Source organism: Poecilia reticulata, linkage group LG9 (assembly GCF_000633615.1).
Source record: "Poecilia reticulata strain Guanapo linkage group LG9, Guppy_female_1.0+MT, whole genome shotgun sequence".
Taxonomy (NCBI): Eukaryota; Metazoa; Chordata; class Actinopteri; order Cyprinodontiformes; family Poeciliidae; genus Poecilia; species Poecilia reticulata.
Window position 1 is genome coordinate 15,494,800 of NC_024339.1, and position 25,630 is coordinate 15,520,429.

Here is a 25,630-nt window from a genome sequence, read left to right on the forward strand (position 1 = left end):
ATATGTAATAAATATATTTTTTTTAAACAGAAATTGGAGCTTTAAGCAGGATGTTGTCTGACGGATCATGGACTGCATGTTCCTGCCATGTTCAGCCTCCTGTGCTGGGATAAATATCCATGCAACCTGCTTTTGTTTAGATGGTTCAGGGCTTGATTGACAAGAGGAGACAGAGATGAACGTCAAACTACTGCATCTGTCCTGCTCACTTTCAGCATGAATCCACTGTACGCTCTCACACCATTCATTCACAAGCCGCTTGTTTTGCAGCTGATAAGACAGCAGGCGGTTTGAAAAGCCTCTGAAAGACGCCTCCACCGTCTCCTCAGCCTCACAGACCCGAGGGACAAGCTAGAACCGCCTACCCTTTCCTTTCCTTCTGCCTTGTCAGTGTAGACCCCCACAAACACACACACACTAACACACACTCTGCCACAGAGCCAGAAAGACAAAGATAGACAGCCAGAGAGAGTGTTTCATCCCTTTCCCCTTATCTCTCTGGCCAAAATCCCCTGCCTCCAGAAAGCAATTTAAAGGCCAGAGAGAGGCAGACAGAAGTGAGACAGCAAACCAGAGAAATGCAGGAAGGAAGGCTTCCGATAAAGCTGCAGGCTCATTAATTAAAAATGCAGTTTAACATAAAGAAATCTCCTTAAATAAGATTACAGACATTATGCGAATGGTGATGGTAGATAGTAATATTTAAGTCAAAACAGTAGCATCTTGCAAAAGTATTTAGACCCATTAAACTTTTTAGCTTTTTTTTTTTTTTTTTTTTTTTTTTTTTTTTTTTTTTTACATCACATGAGTTTTGGTGATAGTAATGCACAAAGCTGTGCAAAGCTATGAAGATGAAGGAAAAAACAAATATGAATTTCACATTTTCTAATGAATAAAAATGTGAAAACTGTGGCAGGTGTTTGTATTGAGCTAAGTTCATGAGTTCATCCTCTTTATGAATCTTTGCAGATCAGGAGAAAGTCTTCATGAAGGCAGAGTGTCTTCAGTCAGAGGCTCTTCAGATTTACTGCAATACAGACTGCAACAAGAGATCTTTCCTGCCGACAGCAACAATCTTCAATAACTCTTTGAAAAATGAGTGAGTTACAACAACGTTTAATTTCCCTTTGGGTTTCAATTCAAAAACATTTTGATGTTTTTGAATTGAATTAAATTTGAATTTGAAAGTTGTGGAAATTTTTAAAGGAGAAATTTTTATGCAAAATTCACATTTTACATTTATACTTTATTTGGGTCTCAGCTGCTTCTAAAAAACAGCCCAAGTGCTAAAAACAAAAAACTAAATTTTAATTAATTTTATGTTTTTTGGTGTCTGGAAAATGAGCCGTTTCAATTGTTAAGTCACATTTAAAGGTACTGCAACATTACCTAGCAACCCTTGCCACGCCCAGCCCCGGTTACCTAGCAAGCCCTGCCATGCCCAGCCCTCGTTACCTAGCAACCCCTGCCACGCCCAGCCCCGGTTACCTAGCAANGCCCAGCCCTCGTTACCTAGCAACCCCTGCCACGCCCAGCCCTCGTTTCCTAGCAACCCAAGTTGAACTCACAGATATTTTAAGTGTTTTAAATCTGCAAACCTGGTGGGACAGTTTTTCAAAAGACTTGTGAAAGGATGTTCTACCAAGTATATATTAAATATTTATAATTTTCTCAAAATTTCTGTTAATTGATCATCTAAAATAATAAAATAAGGTTGTGTTTGGAATGCTGCAAATTCTTAAAAAGTGTTCAAGATCCTCAAAAAGTACTTCTGATTTCCAACAGGGAAAACCTTCAGCTGATTCAAAGATAAACTGTCTGAGTGACCTAATTTTGTCGAAACTTCCTTAAATCATTACGTCCGACACCAGAATTGCTGCTCTGACGATAAGGCGGATATATCTGAGTCTGAATAGTAGCCAATTAAAAAGTGGAAACCCCCCATCCGGACGCTCCTCTTCTCATCCCAGGGCATAATTAATCTTAAATTGAATGCCTGTGTTTAATTAAATAGTAGGCATTTTAAATGGCTGAGCTGTGACTTTGCTTTATCGGTCACTCTGTTAGATGACAGACCCATCTCATTACCCGGCTCTCTGTTGGGAGACTGTCTGCTTCCCTTATCTGAAAAACAGTAGCTCCATCAGGTTAACTAATGCACGCTTAAAGCACTTATTGTGCTCTTTAGGAAATAATTTATGCGACCAGTTTCCACTGTCTCAGGAGCGTTTTACTGCTAAGGGAAACATCTGGAGTGGAATGACAGAAACACAGCTTTATCAGAAAAATGGGTATTAATAAAACTAAAATCATCTTTTGCTGCTGCTTGGTGTCGGCTGGGGCTTTTCAGCAGAAACATTTTGATGTTTTAGGAAAGTCTGGGATTACATTGACAGGCAATCTGCTGGGACGCTGTAATCTGCTCTGTCTATGTTTCCTTAATCCAAACATCACAGGTGCGTGTAGAGCAATGTTTTACAGCCAACATTTTAAAATCCTTCTAAAAGATGAATAAAACAAAATACAAACGAAAATGTTAAAGGGATTTCTGCAGTCAGCAACATAAATGAAGTGAGCACATAGTTTAGCTTAGCCTAGCCTAGCATAGGAAGCAGACAGGGCCAAGTACTCTTCAGAGATGAAGAAAAATCCCTTGAGCAGCACCTTTTGAGCTCACTAATTAACATTTGACATTTTTTAATTGTTGCAGACACTGAGGCATAAAATGAAACAATCCACTAGTGACCAGAAGTTTCCTCTGGGCTTGTTGCTAAGGAACTGCTAAGTGGGAAACACATAGTGCTCATAAAGCATTGAAGTGTCATTTTAAAACTTAGAATAAATGCAGTTCTTTTCTGCAAATTATAGCAAGACAATATTAGTAACTTTATAGACGCTGGTTAATTATTTTTGTCTCTTTGAATTGAGCTGGTTGTCAAGTTAACACGATTTCCACTCTGTAAGCATGCTAGCTAAGCTAGCTAGCTAAATTGAATTTATTCCAAAATAATTTTTTCTTCTCTTCTCTTTTCTTTTTCTTTCTTTTTATATTTTTTTACTACTTTTTTTATTAATTATTTTTTACAGTGGGTAGGATTTACACTATGTCACCTGAAACAACCAGATAGATGAAGGATGAACGTAAGTAAGTAAGAAAAGAAGGAAGTTTACAAGGAAGGGCACAAGGGAGGAAAGCAAGAAGGAAGGAAATCAGAGAAGGACACATGGAAGAGATGGAGAAAGGTCAGACAGCGGTCTCTTCAGAGCCTCTGTAATACTGGCAGCTATAGGAGATTATCACCACGGTCATCATCATCTACAACAATTTGGGATTAAATTAAAATAAAATTGGATTTAACTGAATTGAAAGACAGAGAAGTGAAGGCACAAGGAGAAAATAGAATGAAAGAGAGATATAAAGAGAGAAAGGAAGGAAGGAAGAAAAAAAGACTGGTAAATTTGTCAAATGCAATAAAATGTTTTGGAATAGAAAAACCATTCCACTCGCTATAATTATTGTATTTATGTTAAAATTTCATATATATATGAAATATTAACATTTCATATATATGAAATATATAATTGCTCGTTATAAGTATAGACAATAATTATATTTAAATCATTGAAATGTGACTAAAATGTTAAATTCCTTGTTTTGGTCTGACTTGTGAAGACCTGTAAACATAATTTCCTTTGTTAGCTAACAAAGAAAACCACAACAAAGTTCAGGAGATTAAATATTTCAGGAACTGTGTGTCCCTAACTTCAGATAAAGGTGAGGAGCACACGGCAGCTGAACATCCCAGTGAAACAAACCTCAGAAGTGTGTCTGCTGAGAGCAGCCCATTGCTCGTTACATCACGCGGCCTCAGACTGATCTACGATAAGTGGTGACTCAGTCTTGGGCCAGATGTGTCTGTCCAAAGGATTAAAGGTTTATGAGGATTAAAACTGTCCATCCAAAGCCATCCAACCTCCTGCCCTCCAGCACAATGAAGACCAACCGTTTAAGACAAGTCAAACGTCCCCTCCTGGCCTGATCAGAGGTGAACCCCACGTAGGGGTGGCGTTTGTTCGTTTTGGCCAGGGGTATTTAAGGAGAAGTTTAATAACCAGATTTGTGATTTAATTTGTCAGAAACCAAGCTCGATGTTGAAATCCAGATTATTTGATTGAATAACTGTGATACAGCCAGTGAAATCAAAGTGAAACAAATTTAATCTCATTATACTTCTGTTGATGTAATATCCCTGCTGCAGCTTAACCATGACTTGAGATTTTATTTTATTTAAAGGGTATGTTGTCTAACCTGGGAAAGTTATGTAGTTTCACTTAATGGCTTTACCTCATTTGACTGGTAATAAACTGGATTTGGAATTACAAAATAAAACATTGGCTTATTTCCATTTAGAGATAAATGGAAATAAGCCAACGCACATAATAGTGGTAAAACAGTGACATCTAGTGGCTGTTTTAGAGAAATACACTTAAAAAAAAGTTGTTTATTTTCAGTCACAGCTGGAAATAATTAGTTGGCTAATGTATAAAAAATAAAACTTGCTGGTTTGGAGAGCTTTTATTATTTGCTGAAGCTCTGATATAAACCCTCAAAGTGGTTTTATTAGTAACCAACAAATAAATCTAATTTTAGTTGTCGAAAAGGACGAACAAGTTGAAAAACAGCAAATAAATAAACCCAAATGTTTTAGATAAGCATTTCTAACTGGTATAAATATTTACTTTTGATTTAAAGATAATTATTATCTAAAAATGTATTTCACTAGTTTGTTAGAGTCAAATTTAATCGACTACAATGTTTAAAAACTAAATTGTATTTTAAACTTACAACTTATATACAATTTAACTTCAAATAAACTAATCAGACTGATGAAAAAAAGCAATAAAATTATATAAATTAAAGATACAAATGGAAATAATTTATGACCTAGTGTAGAAATGTCAACATATTTGAGACTTCAGGGTCTAAAACCAAAATCAGATGCAATGTTTTTTTAAGAACAGATTTAAAAACAAATCTTTTGAACAAGGTGTCAGTTTTCGGACTGATTTTATTCATACAAAAACATCTGGAGGTGACCAACAGTGCGAAAACCACAGGACTTATTTACAAGTGTGTTATCTACAAAAAAGAACTTGAAATTTGGTTTCCCGTCCAAGACAGAAGAGAAAATTTAAGAACAGGCCAGAAGTGCTGGAATTTAAACCGGGTGACATCAGGACTTGGACCAGCTGCTGAATCTTTCCTCACAGAGAGAAAAAACAGCCGACGGCTCTTCTTTCAAAGCCGACAAACCAGAAGAGTCCTTCAGTCACTTTGGATGCGTCCCAGTCTTCAGTTCCTCTCTTTTTACTGTGATGAAGACGACTTAGGAAGCCTCTTCGTCAATCTTTGGGGCCAGGTAGTACTTGATGTGTCCCATATCAGCAATCTTATACTCGACCACTGAGGAGAGAGGAAGAAAGTCACGTTTGGATCAACAAAGAAACATTTACTGATGCGATCAATCAGAGTAAAAGTGATTAACTATCAAGTTGGGTACATTTACTCAATTACATTTATTTGGGAAACTTTTTTTCTTTTCAGGAATATTTTTCCTACGCTGTACTCTTTACTTTTACTTATTTTATTATGAAGTATCGCTACTCTTATTTGAGTAAAAAAATTCTTTTGCTGCTTATCTGAATTATAGTATATTTAAAATACCAAAATTTCCACTTAACTTCATATTTTAGTCCCATTACACTAAAACTATACTCCTCAAATGGTACAGTTTCCAGTTTCACTCTGTAAAAACTCCTATAAACCACATTTTGCTATTCAATTATTAACTGGTTTAAAAAAATAAAAAATAAAACAGGTCATGGTATTTATGTTAAGTGATGCAGAAAGGGTTGAGCTTTTCACATCTTAGAAGTAAGTTTCTATTTGCTGATAAATGTTTTGCTACAAAATTAAATGCAAACTAAAGGAATGCTGCGTTACTGCGCTTTAGAAAATAAAATATTCATTTTCTTATTTAAAAAGAAAGAATTTGTATGTTTTATGCATTTATTATGATTTATAAAATCAGATCATGTAGTTAAAAATCTGCAAAATGCACCTTTTTTAAATTAAAATATTTATGAGTTCATGACTATTGAATAATTAAAAAAAAAAAAAACTTTTTTATTTTTAATGGTTTAATATTTTAAGTATTTAGCATCAGGCCATTTTGAATCATGTTACATTTACATTTATTGTGCCTCAATGTAAAGTTTCCTGTCTGGAAAGAAAGCCGACTCATCACTGTAACCAATCTACATAAAATTATAAATAAAGCTGATTGACTGACTTACCGAGGGGAATGTCAGCAGACATACTGAGGGTGACGGTTTTCGACAGCGGCGTGGCCTTTGTGAAGAAGTTCAGGTAATTGAGGGCAAAGATCAGCTGGACCGGCTCATTCATCTCAATTGTGACCTTGATAAAAAAAAAAGAAAGAAAATAAATTAGATTTAATAAACTCCACCAAACCAAACTGACCTGAATAAAGCCACGTATTCGTCGACACTCACAGCCTCGTCCTCCTTGTCCACATTGCTGGTCTGGGACAGCTTGACGTTTCCGGTACCGAGCTCTCCGGAGGCGGAGAACTTCACGCCATCCTTTGCGCAGGAGATCATGACGGCGTCGCCGATCTGGGAAAGGTCACGGCAGATACGGGCAAACTCTCCAGAGGGCATCTTCACCACACAGCTGTACTCCTGCTCCTGCGGGGGGAACGTCAGGAAATTTAAATGATTTTTATTGAGAATAAACCCCTTAAACAAATGTTGATGCATTTAAATATGCAAGAAAGTGTGCAAAAAAATTCCAATTAGGTCTGCAACTGATTATTTTAGCAATCGATTAGTCTAAAAATAAATAAAATAAAGATTTTAAACCAACCACTTTATACATTATTAAAAATGCATTAAAAGATGCACATAAATAATTTAATAAATATTTTATTGCCTAAACTGCAACAGTTTAGAAAATAAGATTTACTAAAGTATTCTTTTAGTAAATCTGAACTGGGTAAAGCAATCCCACTTAAGGAGTTCTGGCTAAACCACATTTATAGACAAACGTGGTTTTTTTTTTTCATATTGAATGGAAAATATAAATATTTTCGCACAGGTTCACTTAATGCTCCGAATATGTTCCTTTTTCCAGTTAATGGCCATTTTTAGTCAAAATATTCAAGTTAATGCAGTCAATCAGCTGATGATTTAAATCGTTTGAGTCCTAATTCCAGTATTAATCCGTATATTAGTTACTTACTGGAATACCGAGCTGCTCAACATCCAAGTCCATCAGTTTCATTTCATAATCTGAGACTTTCTCCTGATCTGCAAAGATTAAAAGAGGCAACAACATCCTAATTAACTTTGACATTGTCTCCGTTTTCTTTTTTCATGACTAAGAGAAAAAAGCTACGTAATTACTACAATTGCACAACTTTATATACCATTAAACACTTACTGAGGGTTTCGAACACGAGAGCGAGTGTGTCTGCGTTATCTTCTGCTCTGAGGGTGATGATGTCCTCGTTTCCTGCACACTTCAGGATCTTTGACATACTAAAAGAAAGATGAGAGTCAAGTTTAGGATGGTACAAACAAAAACGGGTTAAAACTACAAGATCAGAACACAGTTAAGATCCGTTGACATGAGCAACAATTAAAGTAGGAAGTAATACTCATTTAAATCAATTTTCACACACAAGAAACAAACTGCTATATATTTTATTTATTAAACTGCATTCTTTGATAAAATGCGTCTTGTTATGATTCAGATATTACTATAAATGGTTATATGTGAATAAAAATATTTAGAATAACTTGTTTTTCGCTGTATTTTAACTTCAGAAGACCAAAAGTGACAGAATCGATACAAGCGGTAGTGACGTAAGCGGAAGTACGAATTCCCGGGTTTAACAGTTCCCGCCAACCCACCCGGCAAACAATTTCGCGCTCAACAGAGAGTGCTATGCATCATCAATAACTGATCTAAACGTGTTTTTGACACAAAATTCACGTTTTGTCTTGAATAAATAACCAACACAAACTGCTTGAAAATGTGATTTTTATGAGTGCAGCAGGGAAACATGCCCGGGCAAATCCACCAAGATGGCTTCCGTCTTTGTGAAATTAACACTGCCCAATTAAATATATTCAAAAAGAAAAAGAAAAAAGAAACAGTTATTGCTAAGATGTAGCGATGTTTCAGAGTTGTTGGCAGAAACAAAGTCTCACTTATTTGTCACTTCGTTGTGCAACTTTATATCCAAAAGTACTCAATTATATCAACACAAAGGGTAAGTTATCCAAGACAACAAAGTAATATCAATGTTTAATATTAAAACGTGTTAATAAAGTTGGCCTCACCTGCTGAGGTTGACCCCCATCGCTAAGTTTCTGTCGCAGCGGTAAGAGTCGAAGCCATCATGCCGCAGGGTGAGCTGCACCAGGGAGACGTGAGACGAATCCATGCTCTGGAGGGAGATGCCGGACGAGCTGACATCCCAGCAGGCCTCTGTGATCAGATCTTTCAGCGCTTCCAGAACCTTCTTCAGGATGGAGCCCTGGACCAAGCGAGCCTCGAACATGTTTGCTGTGGAGTATTTACGTCTGCGTAGACCGAAGAGAAAAACGTAATTTTCCGCCTGAAAGCGTCACTCCGTGGAGACAGAAGCAGCAGCGTAGAGTTATAACTAAGCGGGAGGGAAAGAAAACTCCTCTAGCTGTTAAGTCTTTGTGTTGCTCGCTGACTCTGACTCAGCACAGGCGACTCCGACAGCAGGATAAGAAGTTTGAGCTGTAAGCGCGCGCTAACGGGAGTTTTATAATTCTCATACTACGTCATTTCCGTGCGTCTTTACGTACCGCCCAACCGCTATAAGAATGCAAACAGATTTGAGCCATATTGGAGAGGGCATCTAATACATTTTGCAAGAAGTCGGTAATAACTTCTTATGTTTGCTCAATTTAATTTATATGAATAAAATTTTTCTAATAAATAACATTTAGGAATAGCTTTGCCACACCATACTTTTTCACTTTTTCTTCAGTAATAATTATGAAATAACGCTTATCTTGAGTAACATTTTTGCATACTCTACAACTGCGTGTTAGGAACACTAACTTCATAAATTGATCTAAATATATTTAAATTAATACTTCAAACATTTTAATAAAACATCTTTATGAGACAATGTTCTTTAAGAAAATGAATTTAATTTTGATTTTAGTACACCGGAACTGACGTTATTGTCTATGCTCACTCTCATTGGGTTAGGAAAAAAAATGGCCCGTTTCCTGGACAACAAAACAACAGCCAAAAGAAGGAATGCAACTAGCTTAACTTCGGAAAGTTCACAGCAAGTTCACAGATAAAACTCGTCTTAATTACGGGTTTTCGTGTAGTCAAGTGGAAAAGAAGTTAGGAGACCTGGGACATAGAAAAAAAACCAAACTGCAAACATGGTAACTCTTTGTAGTCAGATCATTTAACCTGTGCGCGGGCTTTGTTGATTATTTATGTTTGATGTTTGTTGTGAGTCCTTTGGCGTCTGTCGTTTCGTCTTATTAAAACAGAGTAACTGGGTGACGAGGCACCACCATATCCTGCATCTGGAAAATGTCAGGAGAGAAGAGATCAAGCGACTATACCAGGAAAAGGGGATGAAGGCCAGGATGGATGTGGAGGAGACCATCGACATGAGGAGGCAAATGCGGCAAAAGCGACAGGAGCTCATGGAGCGGCAGATAGAGGACGGTCTAATCAAGGTTGGAGTCATCTGGCCGTCCTAAAGTTCAGCCATGTTTCGATAACCTAACTTGAATATAGTCGCCAAAAATAAAAATATAAAAGTTTTTTATAAAGTATTTTATAAACGATAAAACAGTTTTTAAATCGATTGAATCACATGTATCGAATGCGCAGCGTGACAACACATTTTGCTAAGCAACTGAAAGAAGTGTAAATTACAATTGTAGTTTGCTTCCAGATTTATTTTTGAATCAAAATCAGAATTAATTGTATTGCCATTGCGCGCAAAGAAAGCACAACTAAATTTAAAAAATAACAACTCTCAAGGGCAAGTCAAGTAATTTAATAAAATAAATACATTTTGTCTACTTGCATGAGTTTTTTTAAAAGTCAGCTTTTGATTACTTTAAGGATAAGCTAAAGTGATCTGTGTAAGATAATAAAAAGCTTGTTATGAAACAAAACTGTATGACCAGCTGTTAAGCAGACAGGAAGCTCACTGGCTGATGGATGGAGGAGGCATGGAAACAACTGTATCCCCAGAATAACAAGGTGGCTTATTTACAGCTGCATGGAAAAAACTGCTGTGTTTTTGCTTTTGACTGTGTCTACAATCCACTGGGCACATAAAAGGTTCTGACAGTTAACATCTTTCTGTTTTATTCTAAAATCTAAACATGATGAAAACATGGAAGAGATTTTTTGCAAGCCACTTTGGGTAAAACTCAGCATAGACAAAAATACATATAAATGTAGTTGATGAAAATACCTGTGAACTCAATAAACGTTAAAACATTTAAAGAAATCTAAACATTTCTGACATAAAGTGCCTTTTTCTTTCAGTAAAACAAGCTTCACAAGTGAGCATACAAAGGAGAATGTTTATGAAACAAGACTGGAAATTTTTAGTTGTATTAAATATTATCTTTAACCTGCAAATTCAGATTTTTTTTCACTTTCTTTTATAAAAAATGTCACAAATGATGATTTTCAAAAAATCTTTTATTTCAGTCATACCCTTCTGTGAGTATTAAGAATTTTTGTTTAACTACGAGAATATAGTCATAACATTAGCTGAATAAAGCCACAATTTTACCAGAACGTCTTGAAATCATGAGAAAAAAAAAGCTTTAATGAGAACTGAAGTTCGCATAAAATTACTACTTCATCCTCCTAATATTACGGCTTCATTATAGTTTTATTTATAAAAAAAATTGAAGCTGTAAAACAAAGATGGCTGCTGTGGGTGTGCTGACATCACTTTCAAAGCATAGGTGACAAAAAAAAAAATCCAGATTTTCCAAAAATTAAGTATTCAAAAAACAAAACTTTTGATAAAACTTGATGAATCACCCAACCAACATAAATCATAAAATATTCACATATACTGAACTGACTGCTTCACAATTTTCACAAACAATTTTATATGCAAACTTTCATGATATCCAGATACAGGGCAACAAAATAAAACAATCTTTTGAGATGGGAATCCAAGTATTGCTTTAAAAACAGTTTTGCATTACATTTGCTCTCCCTAATGCAGATTATTGCTGATTAAATAATTGCTGACTCTCTAGGCCGAGGAGGACAGAATAAACAGGGAAAAACAGCGGGAACAGGACGAGAGAATATCTAAAGAGTTGGCCCGCATCGCCCACGAGAAGCAAAAAGATGAGAAAATGAGGCAGCAGGTTAGAGCAAACAGGTGCGCTCTCTTTATTACTTCCACACTTGGTCTCATGTGTAACCAGAGTTATTAATTACAGTAACAGTACAGTAACATTTATTTCCCTCCTATTTTCCTTAGCCTGGAGATCAGGGAGTTGGAGTCCAAGCTGCTGGCTGCGTATGTGAGCAAGGAAAGAAGTGCTCAGCTGGCAGAGCGGGAAGCGATGAGGCGTCAGAATGCTGTGGGTGCCGCCTTCGATAGTTCAGTCAGATTTCAGACGTTTTGTGTCTCGTGAACGCTGAGATTCTTTAAAATACTCTCAGTTAAAGTTAGGGCTGGACAATATGGCTGAAAAACATATCACCATATAAGAATTTCATATCAGCCAATATCTAGAATTATTGATTAGTTTGCTGCTTTAAATATCTGAAGTACTGCCACAGTTTTTCCTCTACGATGTTTTTTGTTTTTAAGCAGTTATGAGGAATGGCGGCATCAACTTAAACTGCTGCTGCGTAAGTTACTCAGCAGGTTGTTGCTAGGAAACCAAAGAGTGAGTGAGTTGCTAGGAAACCAAAAAGTGAGTGAATGAGTTGATGCTACAAACCTTGCTTAACTGGCCATGAGAGGTTGAGCATCTAAAGCCTTTCCTCTGCCTACATCTCCCAGAATGCTGTGCGGTTCTGGATTAGATTTCATTGAAATTATTGAACATGTTTTCTATCACAATATGTATTGTTATTGATTTATTGTCCAGCCCTAGTTAAATTTATTTTGTTTTGTCTTTGCACGACATCTCAAAAGAAAAATCTTCCTTAATCTATTCTGACCAATACCGGAGCTTACTGTTAAGTCATGTGTTTTCTATGATAGCTGGTTGAGGCAGAGTTGGCTGACACAATGAAGAGAGAACGTGACGAAGCAGCCGCTGAGCTCCTGAAGCAGGAGGAGAAACACCACCAGGAGATGGCTCAGCACAAGAAAGAGCTGGATGCGCAGGTCATGGAGAGGGAGATCAAGAGACAGGAGGCCTACGAGCGGTTCCTCAAGGAGAAGCTCATGGTGGACGAGATCATCAGGAAAATATACGAAGAGGAGCAGAGGTGAGTCTGTAAAATTCACTCTGGACATTTTCATTCTTGTATTTGGGTTTCAACTGCTTCTAAAAACAGCCATTTTTTTTTAGCGATAAGTAAATGTGTTTTAGTATCTGGAAAATGAGACGTTTCAAAAACCTCCCAATTACTGAGTATCGCTGCACCGTTACCTAGCAACCCCAGCAGAGTCCAGCCCTGTTACCTAGCAACCCCAGCACAACTCCAGAGTGTTTAGTCAGCTGGTTTTACCGCTTTATGTAAATGGCAGCTTTTTTTCTTAATTACCATTCAGAAGATGTTTGTATAATTGCTCATCTGTTTGAAGCCATTTTCTTTGAGTTGGGGGCGAGGCCAGCAGCAGCTTAATTGAATTGTCTGAGAAAAAATTTGTGTAAATAATTGTAATATTTAATTTTTCTCACAATTCTGACTTTAATCTTCTAGGATTAAAGTCAGAAATCCTGTTTTTTTTTTATTACTCGTAGACCTAACCAGTTCAAGTAACTATAATAGGTCCACTTTAATAAATTAATATTTATCCAAGACTTGGTTAAGAATTCATGTAAAGCATTTTGTTAGTGTTTCTATGAAGTGTTTTTCACTTATTGAGATTAAATGTTTCTGTCAAAGGGAGAGGCAGCTAAAGATGGAGAAGGTCCAAGCCACCATGCAGCAAATTGAGGAGTTCAAACGGGAGCAGGCAAAGTGGAAGCTCCTGGAGAAGCAGAAGATCGAGGCGGAAAACAGACGCATCATGGAGTTTGCAAAGCAGCAGCAGGATGCGGAAGAGTCCAGAAAGACTCAGATGAAAGAACGGGAAGAAGCAAAGCAACAGATCCAGAAAATGGTTACAAAAAAGCTTTTCTACCTGTTGATATTAATACTGTCCATTAATTTATAGAAAACGCCTTTACCTGCTGTTCCCATCTGATCTCCAGCTGTGTGAGAAGATGGAAAAGGACCAGAAGCAGCGCGAGGACCTCGAAAGCATCCGCCAGGAGTTATACTTGGAGCAACAAGAGGAGGCAGAGAGAAAGAAAGACATTGTAAGAATCGAGCAGAAAACAAATGCTTCATGATCTCAGCTGTCGTGTTAAATATATTATTAATCCGCTCTGTTAGGAAGAGATGGAGAAGAGGATCAGGCAGAAGCTGATGATGCAGCAGACCATACAGGAGCACAGGGCCTTGAGAGAGATGCAGAAGCAGCGTCAGAAACAGGAGGACCAGGCCTTCAGGGAAGCCATGATGGCCAAGTTCGCAGAGGACGATCGGATCGAGCAGATGAACGCCCGGAAGCGGCGCATGAAGCAGGTGGAGCACAGACACGAGGTGGAGAGGCTGATAGAGGAGAAACGACAACAGCGGGAGGCTGAAGAGGTACGGACCACAACCAGTCACTGAAGAACAACATGTGCTGCGTTTTATTAGAAAGTAGACATTTTTAAAACCATTTTCTATCTCACCAGGAACTGGAAGCTAGAGCCAGAGCAGCTGAGCAGCAAGAAGAGGCGGCGATTAAACGGATCATAGAAGAAGAAAGACTGAAGCTCCTGAAGCAACATGCACTACAACTCATCGGAAACTTCCCCAAGGTCTGTATGAGAGAATCTGACATTTACAACAACTTATAACATTGTAGAAGATATAAAAGGAGTACATTTCTGCCCAAATACTGAAATTCTGAGATGAATCTCAGAAATGTTCTAGAACAAAATCAAGACCATTTTAAGCTCTAAAAGTTGAACATTTTTTTTTAGATTCTGAGAAATTCTTAGCAGAAATATAATGAAATCTCTGAGCTCCCAAATTTTGGAGTTTCAAGTTAAAAAAATGTGACTTTTCAGACATTTCTGAGATTGATTTCAACATTTTTGATTTTTTTTTCTTGCATATCTACTCTTTTTTTCTCTCTTCATTGGCTTTAATACCCCATCATCACAAATGTTATTTAAAGCGTGTGTGTATTAAAACATCAGTAAACTGTGGCTGTGTCTGTTCACAGGACTTTCTCCGTAAAGATGACCTCGAACACTTCGACGAAGACTTCAGGAAGAATTTTGAAACTCGTCAGACTGAAGAACCCTTGATGACAGACTGAGGAGTTTCTCCTTCGCTTGCCCACCAGGGGGCGGTTTGAGATTGCTGTGAATGTGTTAGATTGTTTTTTTTTTTTATTTCTCTGCACAAAACACAAAATGTTTGTTCAAATTGTTTAGAAGCTTACTTATTAAAATGTGCTTGCAGAATTGTCCTTAATTAATTTCATTTTGATTTAGGAACTTACTGAACAATTATAGATCTTTCCCGTTTTCAAACGTCATCAAATTTTCAAACTACAGATCTTTTCCACTCAGATGAACACCGTAAATTAAACCACATTAACTTTTGCTAGTTGATAACAGGGAGTTGCTTCTTCAAACCCTCATTTTGTTTTCAGAAAGTAGATAATCTATTCATCAGTTTGCATGAAGCTTTGGTTGTTAATTTGTAAAATTGTGAATTTAAGATTGTATTTACTGTACCAAGTCTTTCATTGCAAGTTTGTACTAGTTTTAGCCACTGTGTTTGGTTTTGCAGCTCGACATGCTTGATTTTATTCGAAGGGAATTGAAGATTTAACTCTAAAACCATTTATTTTATGAATTGTTTTTGACTTCACATTTATGCTCCACTTTGAGTTTATTCACAAAACATTAAAGTTTGTAGTTGTAACATGACATGGAGCATGAATACATTTATAAGGCACTGTGTGTTAGTCGGGTTGGACATTTATCACAGCATTTAAAGATTAAAAATTTTAATTTATTAATTTCAGTTATTGATCAATAAAAAACTGGAAATATTTTTGCCTTTTTCTCCACTTTTTGTTCGAGTATAAATATGTATAATTAAATATATATTATATATGTTAACATATTAAACATATTTTGAAAATCTATGCATGTGATATTGTAATTAAAATATGGCCAAATAATTTAAAAATAAAAAAAATATATTGTAATTTAAATGTCTGAATGTTAATTTCTAAAATCTAATTGTAAAAAACAATATGTACACAACTATAATATTGTAGTTTAAATATGACCTAATAAATATCAGTAATTTTGAAAATATTAAAAATATTAAATTATACATTTTGAATACATAATTTAGAAATTTTAAATATTAAATATATGTATCTAAAAGTAATATATACATGAGAGCGATATCATGTGGGTTATTGTAAATAATTTGAATATGACACTCAAGATGCCAATTTCAAATGAGAATGTTTTTCAAAAACAGTATTTGTGTTGCTATATTGTGCCATGCAATTTATTACCTAAAAAATGGTTGTTAAAATCAATCTTTATCACAGTAATACCTCAAAATATTGTGATAAAATGTGTGAAGACAAACGTTTACAATAATTCATATCAAATATACCAACATCATACCAGTTTTACTGGAGTCATAAATGTTCTGGTACCCATCTTTTATAAATTGTCATCCGATTTCAACATTTCATCCCTTTGAATAAAAAACACAAATATGAGACGGACATAGCAGTACGACCATAAATCCCCACTTCTTTATTGAGTAATGTGCAGAACTTGGTTTCATAAATGTTTAAATTTAACCCCTGAGAGTTTGCCGATTCAGGCCACTTCGCAGGTTTCTTCCACTCATGATTCAGAAAGGAAGAAAGTTAGAAACAAACAGAAAGACGAACCTGAGGTTTTCACAAGAGTAAATTTGAAGGAAAATTCTAGATTGGGTGAGTTTCATCAAGGTTTTTCTTTCTTTTTAAATCGATATATTATTTTAGAGGCTGTCTTGAAAGATGTAGTTTGTTGCCATGGCGACAATGGGGGCTCCCGTGGGGACTCCAGGGAAAGGACCACTGGATCCAGCGATGTCGATGTGGGAGTAGGGCAGAGGCGTGTCCGAGTCGACTCCGTGCTGTGGAGACATTCAAACAGAGGTCAGCGGTTCTGATCCAACGAGCTGCAGACGCGCAAGCGCTGGGTTTTTCTGACGACCTTGTCGAGGCCCGAGGTCATGATGAGAAAGGCCGCGGGGGTCTGATGTCCTCGCGGTGTGGCGGAGGACGGGAGGTTGTTGCTCTGCAGGATGTCCTCGTACTCAGACGGGCCCTTGTGGAACTCGTAATCCTCCCGTCTGATGTTGGAAATCTCAAACACGTCACCGAGCACGTCTCCAGCTGCAGGAGCAACGGTCGAGCTCAGGTTACAAAGAGCTGCAAAACACTCAGCCTCACACAGAAACTTCCATTTTACCGTCTTAATATAGACCCAACAGCGACACCTTGTGGGCAACTAGATGTATTGCAATTGAAAAGGACAAATTAGGGATTGTAATCAGCAAAAATTCTGAATTATCTACGAATAAAAATGCACAAATTCACTTTTTTCACTTCCGATACATGAAATCAACACTGAACACATTAAGTCAATTTAATTATATTTACAAATTTACCAATATTTATTGATACTCTCGAACAAAAAGTGGTTAAAATAACAAAAATAATGCGTCAGATCATAATGTCCGTTTAGTTTTTTTAATTTAACATCAATAATAATTTCCATAGAGATAAATCTTTTTTTTTATTTATCGTAATAAGAATTAATAATAGTAATAAATAAATAATACAAGCCAAACTTGGTACCTTTAAATCTAAACTTTCTCTAGACTCATTTAGAGATTTGTTCATAAATTAACATATTTCCATGTACATGCTTGTAATTATGTTATTATAATTATTAATAATTCTCAGAAACATACTTAGTATCGCTTATGGTGATGCTGTGATACTTCCGATGGAGTAGCTTGTGGACAAATAAGTAATTTCTCGTTGGGGATCAATAAGAAAAATTCTATTCTATTCTATAAATGTCCTCTCCTATCAGTGAGTCACAGTTCGCCTCACCTTTCTGCCACTGAGCGGCGTTCCCGTTGCGGTGCGCCGGCCCGTTGTCCATGATGATCTACAACGATAATATTCGTAACGAGGAAAAGTGTGAACACTTCCAGTTTAGGAGTTTAGGTTTGTATTTTTCAGAGAACTCACAGAATAGTTTGGTCCCATGGCTCTAATGGCGTGACCAGTCAGAGTCGCAATCGTGAAGATATGCGGGGAAACTTCCTGCGCCGCCTGCAGAGGCGAACCGTCACATTTAGAGGAGACAGATCACAGGACACGACAGACCTGTGAGAGGGTTGATGCAGCGTTTGCAACCTTCTCCTTCATCTCACACAGCAGGTCCACCATCACCATACGGCCTTCTGCGTCTGTGTTTCCCACCCGGACTCTGCGACCGGCGCGGGACACCACCAGCTCATCTGCAACGTAGCAGTCTGAGAAAACACACAGGAAGGTGGCAGGTGAGACCAGGATGTGTTTAATTATTATTATTATTATTATATATCAGTGGAGGTAAGAAGAGGTCAACACTCACCTGAGCCCACACTGTTCCTCACCATGGTCATCGCACCAAACACCTTCAGATGTCTCGGCTTCAGATGGGCTAAAATCTAAACGAGGTTAGATCTACATCAGACAGAATCTGAATGGTGGGTAATGCCTCAATTATTATTATTTTACTTATAAATGCAAAAAAATTCCAAGACAGTCAATTAACAGACTTCATAGTTTGGTGAGAAGCTCTAGAGTGCAGATAAACAACATCCTAACAGATTCTAATGATCTAACATGGGGGTCCCCAGGGCTCTGCTTTGGGCCCACTTCTGTTTTGTAATCAAAGATTTATCTATATGGATGGTTGATTGACAATTAGTTGCTTATGTGAAAGTGGGGTGAAGACTATATAAGATCTTTTTCTTCAAACAACTAATTTTCATTGAAAATGTTGGTCAACATGCAACATGTTCATTTTAAAACTGCTAATGAATTAAATAAACAAATAATAAAGAATTAAGAATATGTATTCACTCACTTTTACACATAATTAATAAATATTACAATATCTTCAATCGGTTTTAGGCAGATAATGTACAGCTGTTCTGATCCATGAAAAACAGAGTTTTTGAAACTGTTTTTATTATATTTTAGAGCTTGAAAGAAACGGTTTAAAAAAAAAAACTCACTTGAACTGAAATTTAAAGACCCGAGTGTCTGATAATGTCTCACAGGGACAAACTGGACACCTAAATATGAGTCTAATCAATAACTGCTGCTTTTTATCTGACGATTCTCACAACTCATTTTAACAGCAGCAGAGAACATTCACATTCAAGCATCCTTCTCCTAAACAAGTATTTTAATATTAATACATTTATTCGTTGTCTTTTCCATCATATCTCTCCGGCTCGCTGTTAGGTTAGTTGGTTTCTATTAATTGCCCTCAGCTGTGATTATCTGACCTGTGGATTAATTTACTTACTTCTGTTCAGGTCAGGTGTTGAAAAACTGATTATTTACCTGGAAGAATCCAGCAACAGCAGCAGCTCCACACTTGTCTCTGTGCATCCCGGCCATGAAGCCTCCAGCCTTGATGTCTGCTCCTCCTGTGTCGTAGGTAATGCCCTGCAAACAGAGAACAAGACGAGGAAATTACAAGAACTAGTATTACTTTTATTTATCCTTCCATTACAGATCAGCAAACATTTAAAACTCTTACCTTTCCGACCAACATGAGTGTCTTCTGGATGGGTCCCTCTCCACAGTACTGCAGCTTGATGACTCTCGCCTGATGACGAGGCACATCTGGAGAGATTTCAGGTTTTTAATGGCACTGATTAGATCTGTAGGAAATCTGGGTTAAGAAAAGTTGCTGTCTTACTGTTAGCGCAGCGATTCACTGCAGCCAGACACGGATACTCCTTCTCCAGAGCGTTCACGTTGCTCAGCACTTCCACCTGGAAACACACAAACCAGGTGAGGATGCAGCTGTTTCTGTGTTTTATAGAGCGTCGCTGGAACTAGTTATACTTTCATTAGTTTTATTGAAATGTTATGCAACAGACTAATTTAACTGGAGGGTAAATGAGAAATAGTTTTCAAAATGTTTAAAACACTTATTTACCCATCAATAAAACCCAACTGCTATCAGTCATTTTGTTCTTGCAGTGCAGCACTTTAATGCATTTTGTTTATTATAAAGACTTTTTTATTGTGATTTTATAATAAAGATTTTACACAGTTTCAGCTATTTTGCAGAGAAGAGCTTCAATCTTTAGATGTATGAAGCTGGTAGAGACCCTGAAAGTTTTGCAGCTGTTACCTCCAGTAATAAAAATGCTGCATACATCAAACATAACTGAAAAAAAAATTGGTGATAACATGACTGCATCTTTTTTGTTTTGTTTTGCATGTGTGCAGGACTCGCCCCTACCTCCACAGGGCTGTTCTTGAACAGCTCCTGGACATATTCAGCCACGCGAGGAGCCGCCATGCGTTCGGGGTCGGAGCCGCCGATGTCGCGGTAGGCCAGTCTGAGACAAAGCGAAACAGTTGCTGTGTTTTCGACAACAGAGCCTGATAAAACAGGTGAAACGAAGCGTCTGACCCACCTCCCGCTCTCCAGAGCGTTGGCCAGCTCCACCAGCCGCCGCCCCTTGGCCTCCTGCGCCGCCCACAGACCCAGAACGCACACCTTGTGGACCGACGACTTGATGTTCGCCTCTCGCACTTCAAGGGGCTTTCAAGGTGAGAAAACTTGTTACTAAAAGGCACTTGAAGTGATGTCAGAGCTCAAATACTGTATTCTAATTTTTACATACATGAATCCAAATATAAAATATAATTTGTGACATATTTGTAAATTTACAAAACATAAAAGCTAAAAATGATTTTTTTAAATGTCTGAATTAAATTATTTAATGATAAAAGAATGGACTCTACAAAAGGGAAAATATTTTCAGATTACAAGAGTAAATAACTTCAAATCGTGTTGCATCTGTTTGGCTTTGGATTGTTTTTCTTTCCGTTTAGTGATTTATATACAAGAAGAGAAATGTTTTGGGTTTTCATAGATTGTAATGATTAATGAAGGGGAACTTTAGTTTAGGGGTGGGCAATATGAACTTTAAATTTTAGCGTGATATTTTGTGGTGATATTGTGAAAATGATAAACACTATAATTTAAGAAAATATTACTTCTTGTTTTAGATAACTGTATGGCTGTGACCGCATGGCACAGCATTCGCAGCAACAGTAACAAATGCTGTTCTTGAAAAACATCCCATTTGTAACAGACTTCTTCAGGATGCTTCTTACTTTAAAAAAATTATATTAATATCAATAAACTGCACACAGTAACTTCATTTAATTATATCTTTGAATATATTTTTGATGTGGAATAAATGGTGGTGAAGATATAAGAGTAAAATTTCCGATAAATTTGATTGTGACAACGATAAATCAAAATTCTTATGGTAAGGAATCTTTCATAAGAGATACTTTAAATGCTCGCTCCTTCTTCTGCCTGTACCTTTTCAGACAAGTTGTTTAAGTTGTTTTAAGAGCGGATAAAAAAATTACTTGACGATGATATAATGTCAAGCAATCATTGACATTAAGTAATGTAGTCAAGTACATTTTTCAAGCCAAACATGTGTAAAGTTATTGCAAGCATTTCTTTATGACCACATTCCCTGGTGTTGATCCAGCTGTTATGGGAAGTGAAATGTTTTGACATACCAGCCTCTCATGAAAGGTTGGTAAATGAGCAGCAAACTAATGGAGTATGAGGGCCGCACTGGGTGAACTCGAGGAATCTCAACTGTCCGACGCTTGTTTTGATACACTTCAGGCCACTTCTTTGTTCAGTCACAATTATCGATTTATTCCACTCTGATCATCATACTTCAAACTTTAAAAGGACTGCGACACAGACTGACACAGACTGACCAGGCCAAACAATGCACAAGTGCCAACAATCAAAGGCACTATAACACTGTCAACAGAAACTATGACCACCCCGGTGCACCGCTTCCTCATACACACCAAGCCAGCGCCAGTAACCTTTCCATTCATACCTTGGTGACAGTCACATCGACACACCCAAGTGTGAAAGCCGTGTGCTCCTGTCACATCAATCATACTTATTTCATTCATCTGGCTCTTACAGTTGGCATGCGGTTCTCTCCACCCCGTCCAATGAAGAATGTTTCCCATAATGAAGTGGTTTCAAGCTGCAATCCTGAAGGGCGCAACTTGTAGTTGGCGCAACCTCGAGTTTAGGATGCGCCTTTGTCCTAAAAGCTGAAACTGCGTCACTAGCATGCAGTCAAGCTCTACAGAGCTCTGATAATGAGCCAGTTTTGGAGCCAGGTGTGCTTAAGCAGAGTGACAGACCACTGCTTTAAACCGCGTTCATCCAAATTAGACTTTTTCTTCTTCGCCACCGCCGCGCCCAGGCCGTTTCGGTTAATTATGCTTTCTTTTATTAGCTTCCTTCGTCTTTTGATCTTGTGTCGTTGCTGTCGACACAAGATAAAAAAAAAAAATCTACAAAAATCGATCCGTGGATTTACAGATTGATTTTTAAGTCCATCCATTGTTACTTCCGTAAACAGTGCGCTGCTGTGTGACGCCAACGTTCTTCTGCGCATGCGTATCACTTTGGGGACGTTAGCCGTTCACACAGGAGTCTACTTCGGTGTATTATGGCCATTGTATCTCAAACTTTAAGAAATGTTCTAGAAAAAAAACTTGGAAATTTTCTTAGTTTCAAAAGCGTAAAATCAGAAATTTCCAAGTTCAAAAACAACATTTACCCAACAGAACAACAGCCAGTGAGCAAATAACCAATGTATTTACCACCTTGAAGGCAAGTCTGCACCATTTTGTCACGCTCAGTGAGCATACATGAACTTTTTCTCAGTCCAATGTTGCGTGCTTCCGGTTCTCTGTCCCATCATGTCAGACTGTGGTCGAGCTCATGTTTTCATAACCTTTCCATTTTGTTTGCATGCCAACATTTACGCCCATCTGGCAGGGAACCTTCAACATTTACTGACAAGGTTAGTGATGGATTTCATTGTTGAGTGAGTTTTATAACATTCATCACTTTTTATATTGACAGACGTCTAACTGAGGCTAATCAAGCAAGTGAAACAGGTTGAACAACTTGTTTTAAATGCTACAGGTGTTTTTCCAATAAAAACATAGAAAAAACCCCCAGGGGATCCCAAAAGTTTGATCATTGGCTCTGTCTGGAATAATGATCTTAATTTTCCAGAAGAGTCTTTAGTTTCTCACCATGTAGAGGGCATGGAGAGCACCGAGTGCAGCCGCCAAGGCGTTGTCCTTATAGTCCTTGTGGGGGGGGCAAACCAGCAGGGGGCGCTGCATGCCAGCTTTCAAGGCACTGCAAATGAGACAATGACGATGAGCAATGACTGGTGGATAAAATGAAACATGGAGGAGAGGCCGGCGAGAGGCTGTTAACCGACCGTTTGATGCCTTTGACCGCAGCGTCACTGAAACGCCTGACGTCGTCGTAGTCCCGGTTCACTGGGCCGGTGGAGGCAAATATCAGGCGGTTCCCAGGAAGACTGGGAACCTTGATGAGCACCACCTCATCCCCCAGACCGCTGTCCACCTAGAGGTCACGAAGAACAACAGCAACTCTGATAATGAGCTGTCTAACAAAAGAAGTTATATCGCTTGAATTTTTCACATTTTGTGACATATCAGAGTTAAACAGGAGTGTAGTTTCTTTGTAGGGATGCAGAGCATACTGGCATAAACATCATCATGGTCATTTTCAACTTATCGGTATCTGTACCTTAAGTAAAGATGGGCCAATATTACAGCTGGACAACATGGCTGAAAAAAGTACAAGTGTTTCATATCACTTCATAAATAATTATTGATTAGTTTTTTTATGAAAAAAATGAATATAAACAATATCATTTATATAAATGATAATATTGTTTTGAGAACATTTTCAAGTAATATAATAGCAATGCAAATACACTCCGTCTGAAAGATCAATAAACTTCTAATGAATATTTAACACTGGAACTGGAAGACATTTTAAATATCCAAACTAAATAAAGAATTCACCTGGACCAACAAATAAATACAAGTTAGAATCATTTCCACCAGTTCTGTCAGGAGAAATGAGTCAGAACTTCAATAAACTGTTGTGAGAAGCAACACTAAAAGGTTTGACTTATCGCAGAGTTTAAAAGACAATTATCACTGACGGTAGCGGCATTTCCATTACAAATGTGTCCAAAACTTTGTCAATATTCTGCTAATGTAAAAAAACAAAAACAAACAAACAAAAAACAACAGTTTTACAATTGCACTATTTCAATTAAATAAGAAATGCAACTAAAATTATACATCAATAAGTTTGTTCTCACAATAAGTCATTAAGAACAAGCTTTGCCACTTCCTGTCATCTTGTGACTTGTGTGACGCAAAAAAAGTGTCTCCATTGCAGTTTTGCAAAATAAACCAATTTCGGTACAGCCAAAACCAAACCTCATCCTGGCGCCAAAACTTTTTATTGAAAAACTAGTTTTCCACAATTGACATTTTTCCATTAAGCTAATTTATTTTGATTATATGATTATTGGAAATGCAGCTACTGAACAAATGTATGGAAACTTCTGAACTCAATGAAAGTTACAAAAAGATCTCTAAGAAATGCTCTCACTAAGTTTTCAGGCATTTATCAACTAGAAATAATTTTGATAATTCTGACTAACCTGAAATTTGGTCTGATTTAACGTCAAAGTGAGGAAAAAATGTGAACCTGTCTTTTTATTTGGTGTATGTAAAGTTTTGGTTTCAACTTGACACAAATAGTACATAAGGTAAGGGGCATTGTGAAGTACTGGCAATGCAGAAGGAAAATGAAACCTCCGCAAACCAGTGGCAGCTTGACTTTATAAGCCAGCGGGAATGCAAGTGCAGACACTTACAGAGCTGTAATCTTGCAGCGGGGCTTTCAGGCTCTCCAGCTCAGGGGGGAGAGTGTCATGGCTCTGGGTTACCAAGATGATGCCATCAAAACTAGAAAAACAAGACAACAAAACAATAAAATCGGCATCCAATTCTGTCTGAAACAAACCGAGTAAGAGTAGGACTCTTCCAGATACTCACTTCTGGTTTTTGAGGTCGGCGGTCCACTCAGTGGGCTGGATGCTGGACAGAGAAACAGAGTGCGATGTCAGCAACACAACATAATTAGATAACTAAGACAGAGTGAAGCAACAGGTCTGGTTTAAAATATGACTTAATGATAACGGCAAGAAGAAAAAAACTGTAGGACCTTTGAAACCTGCAGCTAAGAAAGAAAGGAAGCAGCCGATAAGACTCATGAGGGTAAAAACGTATTTTTCTTGTTGCAACCTGCAAAGTAGAATAATAAAAAAACTAAATCTCTGCATCTAACGCTTATTTTATTTCTTTGCACACTTTATAGGGTGCAATCATCTCCTTTTGTAGAAGATTACAACTTTAAATCTGATGACAAATCAATTTTATTTAACACCAAACAGAAGGTTTTAGTATCATATGACATACAGGAAGAGAAACTAAAACTGTCATGTATGCAGTTGTGAAGCCTTTTAAAGGAAACTTAATCCAAATGAGTTTAAATCCCAAAAGCAGAATATAAGTGTCAAATTTCCCCAAACAAAACAGTTAAAAACAGCCTCTTGAATATTAGCATTAAATAAATAAATACATAGGTACAATAAAGGAGTCTAAGGAAAGCAAGGTAGTTAATTGTGGAAAAATAAAGTGCAACAAAAAGCCACACGGTTGCAGCTGCTACTTGGAAAGGCAGCTCAAAATTAGAATCAATGCGTGAGGTGATACTTAAAACTCAGACTCGATAAATTAAAGACCATTAACCCCACCTGGTGCACATTGTTGCTGTCCTTCTCCTGCAGCCTTCGAGGTGAAAGAGACAACAGTCACCAGGTACCAGCGGCTCCTTCTCCGAACCGCTTCCTCTCTTGATCACATGACCGGCGATGCCTTCACGGACTCAAACGAGTCTAACGTTTGAACAACATCGTCGATTTTAAAATAAACATTGAGTTATTGCGGTGCTGTTT

The 25,630-nt window shown here is 37.4% G+C and overlaps 3 protein-coding genes across 3 annotated transcripts; 1 reads left to right on the forward strand and 2 right to left on the reverse strand.

The window, feature by feature from the left end:
- Window positions 1–5,051: 5,051 nt before the first annotated feature.
- Window positions 5,052–8,882, reverse strand: pcna (proliferating cell nuclear antigen). The gene is made up of 6 exons (XM_008418192.2): window positions 8,431–8,882; window positions 7,526–7,623; window positions 7,325–7,392; window positions 6,577–6,771; window positions 6,358–6,481; window positions 5,052–5,464 (listed from the first exon to the last, which is right to left on the reverse strand). Exons 1-6 carry the CDS (start codon window positions 8,649–8,651, stop codon window positions 5,388–5,390), a joined length of 783 nt encoding a protein of 260 aa, XP_008416414.1. The 5' UTR covers window positions 8,652–8,882; the 3' UTR covers window positions 5,052–5,387.
- A 454-nt stretch (window positions 8,883–9,336) lies between these two features.
- Window positions 9,337–14,834, forward strand: mns1 (meiosis-specific nuclear structural 1). Its single transcript, XM_008418193.2, has 10 exons — window positions 9,337–9,528; window positions 9,640–9,831; window positions 11,392–11,519; window positions 11,622–11,724; window positions 12,357–12,586; window positions 13,211–13,427; window positions 13,519–13,626; window positions 13,703–13,960; window positions 14,050–14,175; window positions 14,586–14,834. Exons 1-10 carry the CDS (start codon window positions 9,526–9,528, stop codon window positions 14,679–14,681), a joined length of 1,461 nt encoding a protein of 486 aa, XP_008416415.1. The 5' UTR covers window positions 9,337–9,525; the 3' UTR covers window positions 14,682–14,834.
- A 1,292-nt stretch (window positions 14,835–16,126) lies between these two features.
- On the reverse strand, window positions 16,127–25,537 carry LOC103470058 (putative aminopeptidase W07G4.4). Its single transcript, XM_008418194.2, has 16 exons — window positions 25,430–25,537; window positions 24,669–24,710; window positions 24,488–24,578; window positions 23,003–23,151; window positions 22,809–22,917; window positions 20,117–20,244; window positions 19,939–20,038; window positions 19,387–19,462; window positions 19,225–19,310; window positions 19,026–19,130; window positions 18,043–18,118; window positions 17,823–17,941; window positions 17,655–17,738; window positions 17,514–17,571; window positions 16,606–16,787; window positions 16,127–16,525 (listed from the first exon to the last, which is right to left on the reverse strand). The coding sequence occupies exons 1-16, from the start codon at window positions 25,438–25,440 to the stop codon at window positions 16,388–16,390; spliced, it is 1,554 nt and encodes a 517-aa protein (XP_008416416.1). The 5' UTR covers window positions 25,441–25,537; the 3' UTR covers window positions 16,127–16,387.
- Window positions 25,538–25,630: the final 93 nt, after the last annotated feature.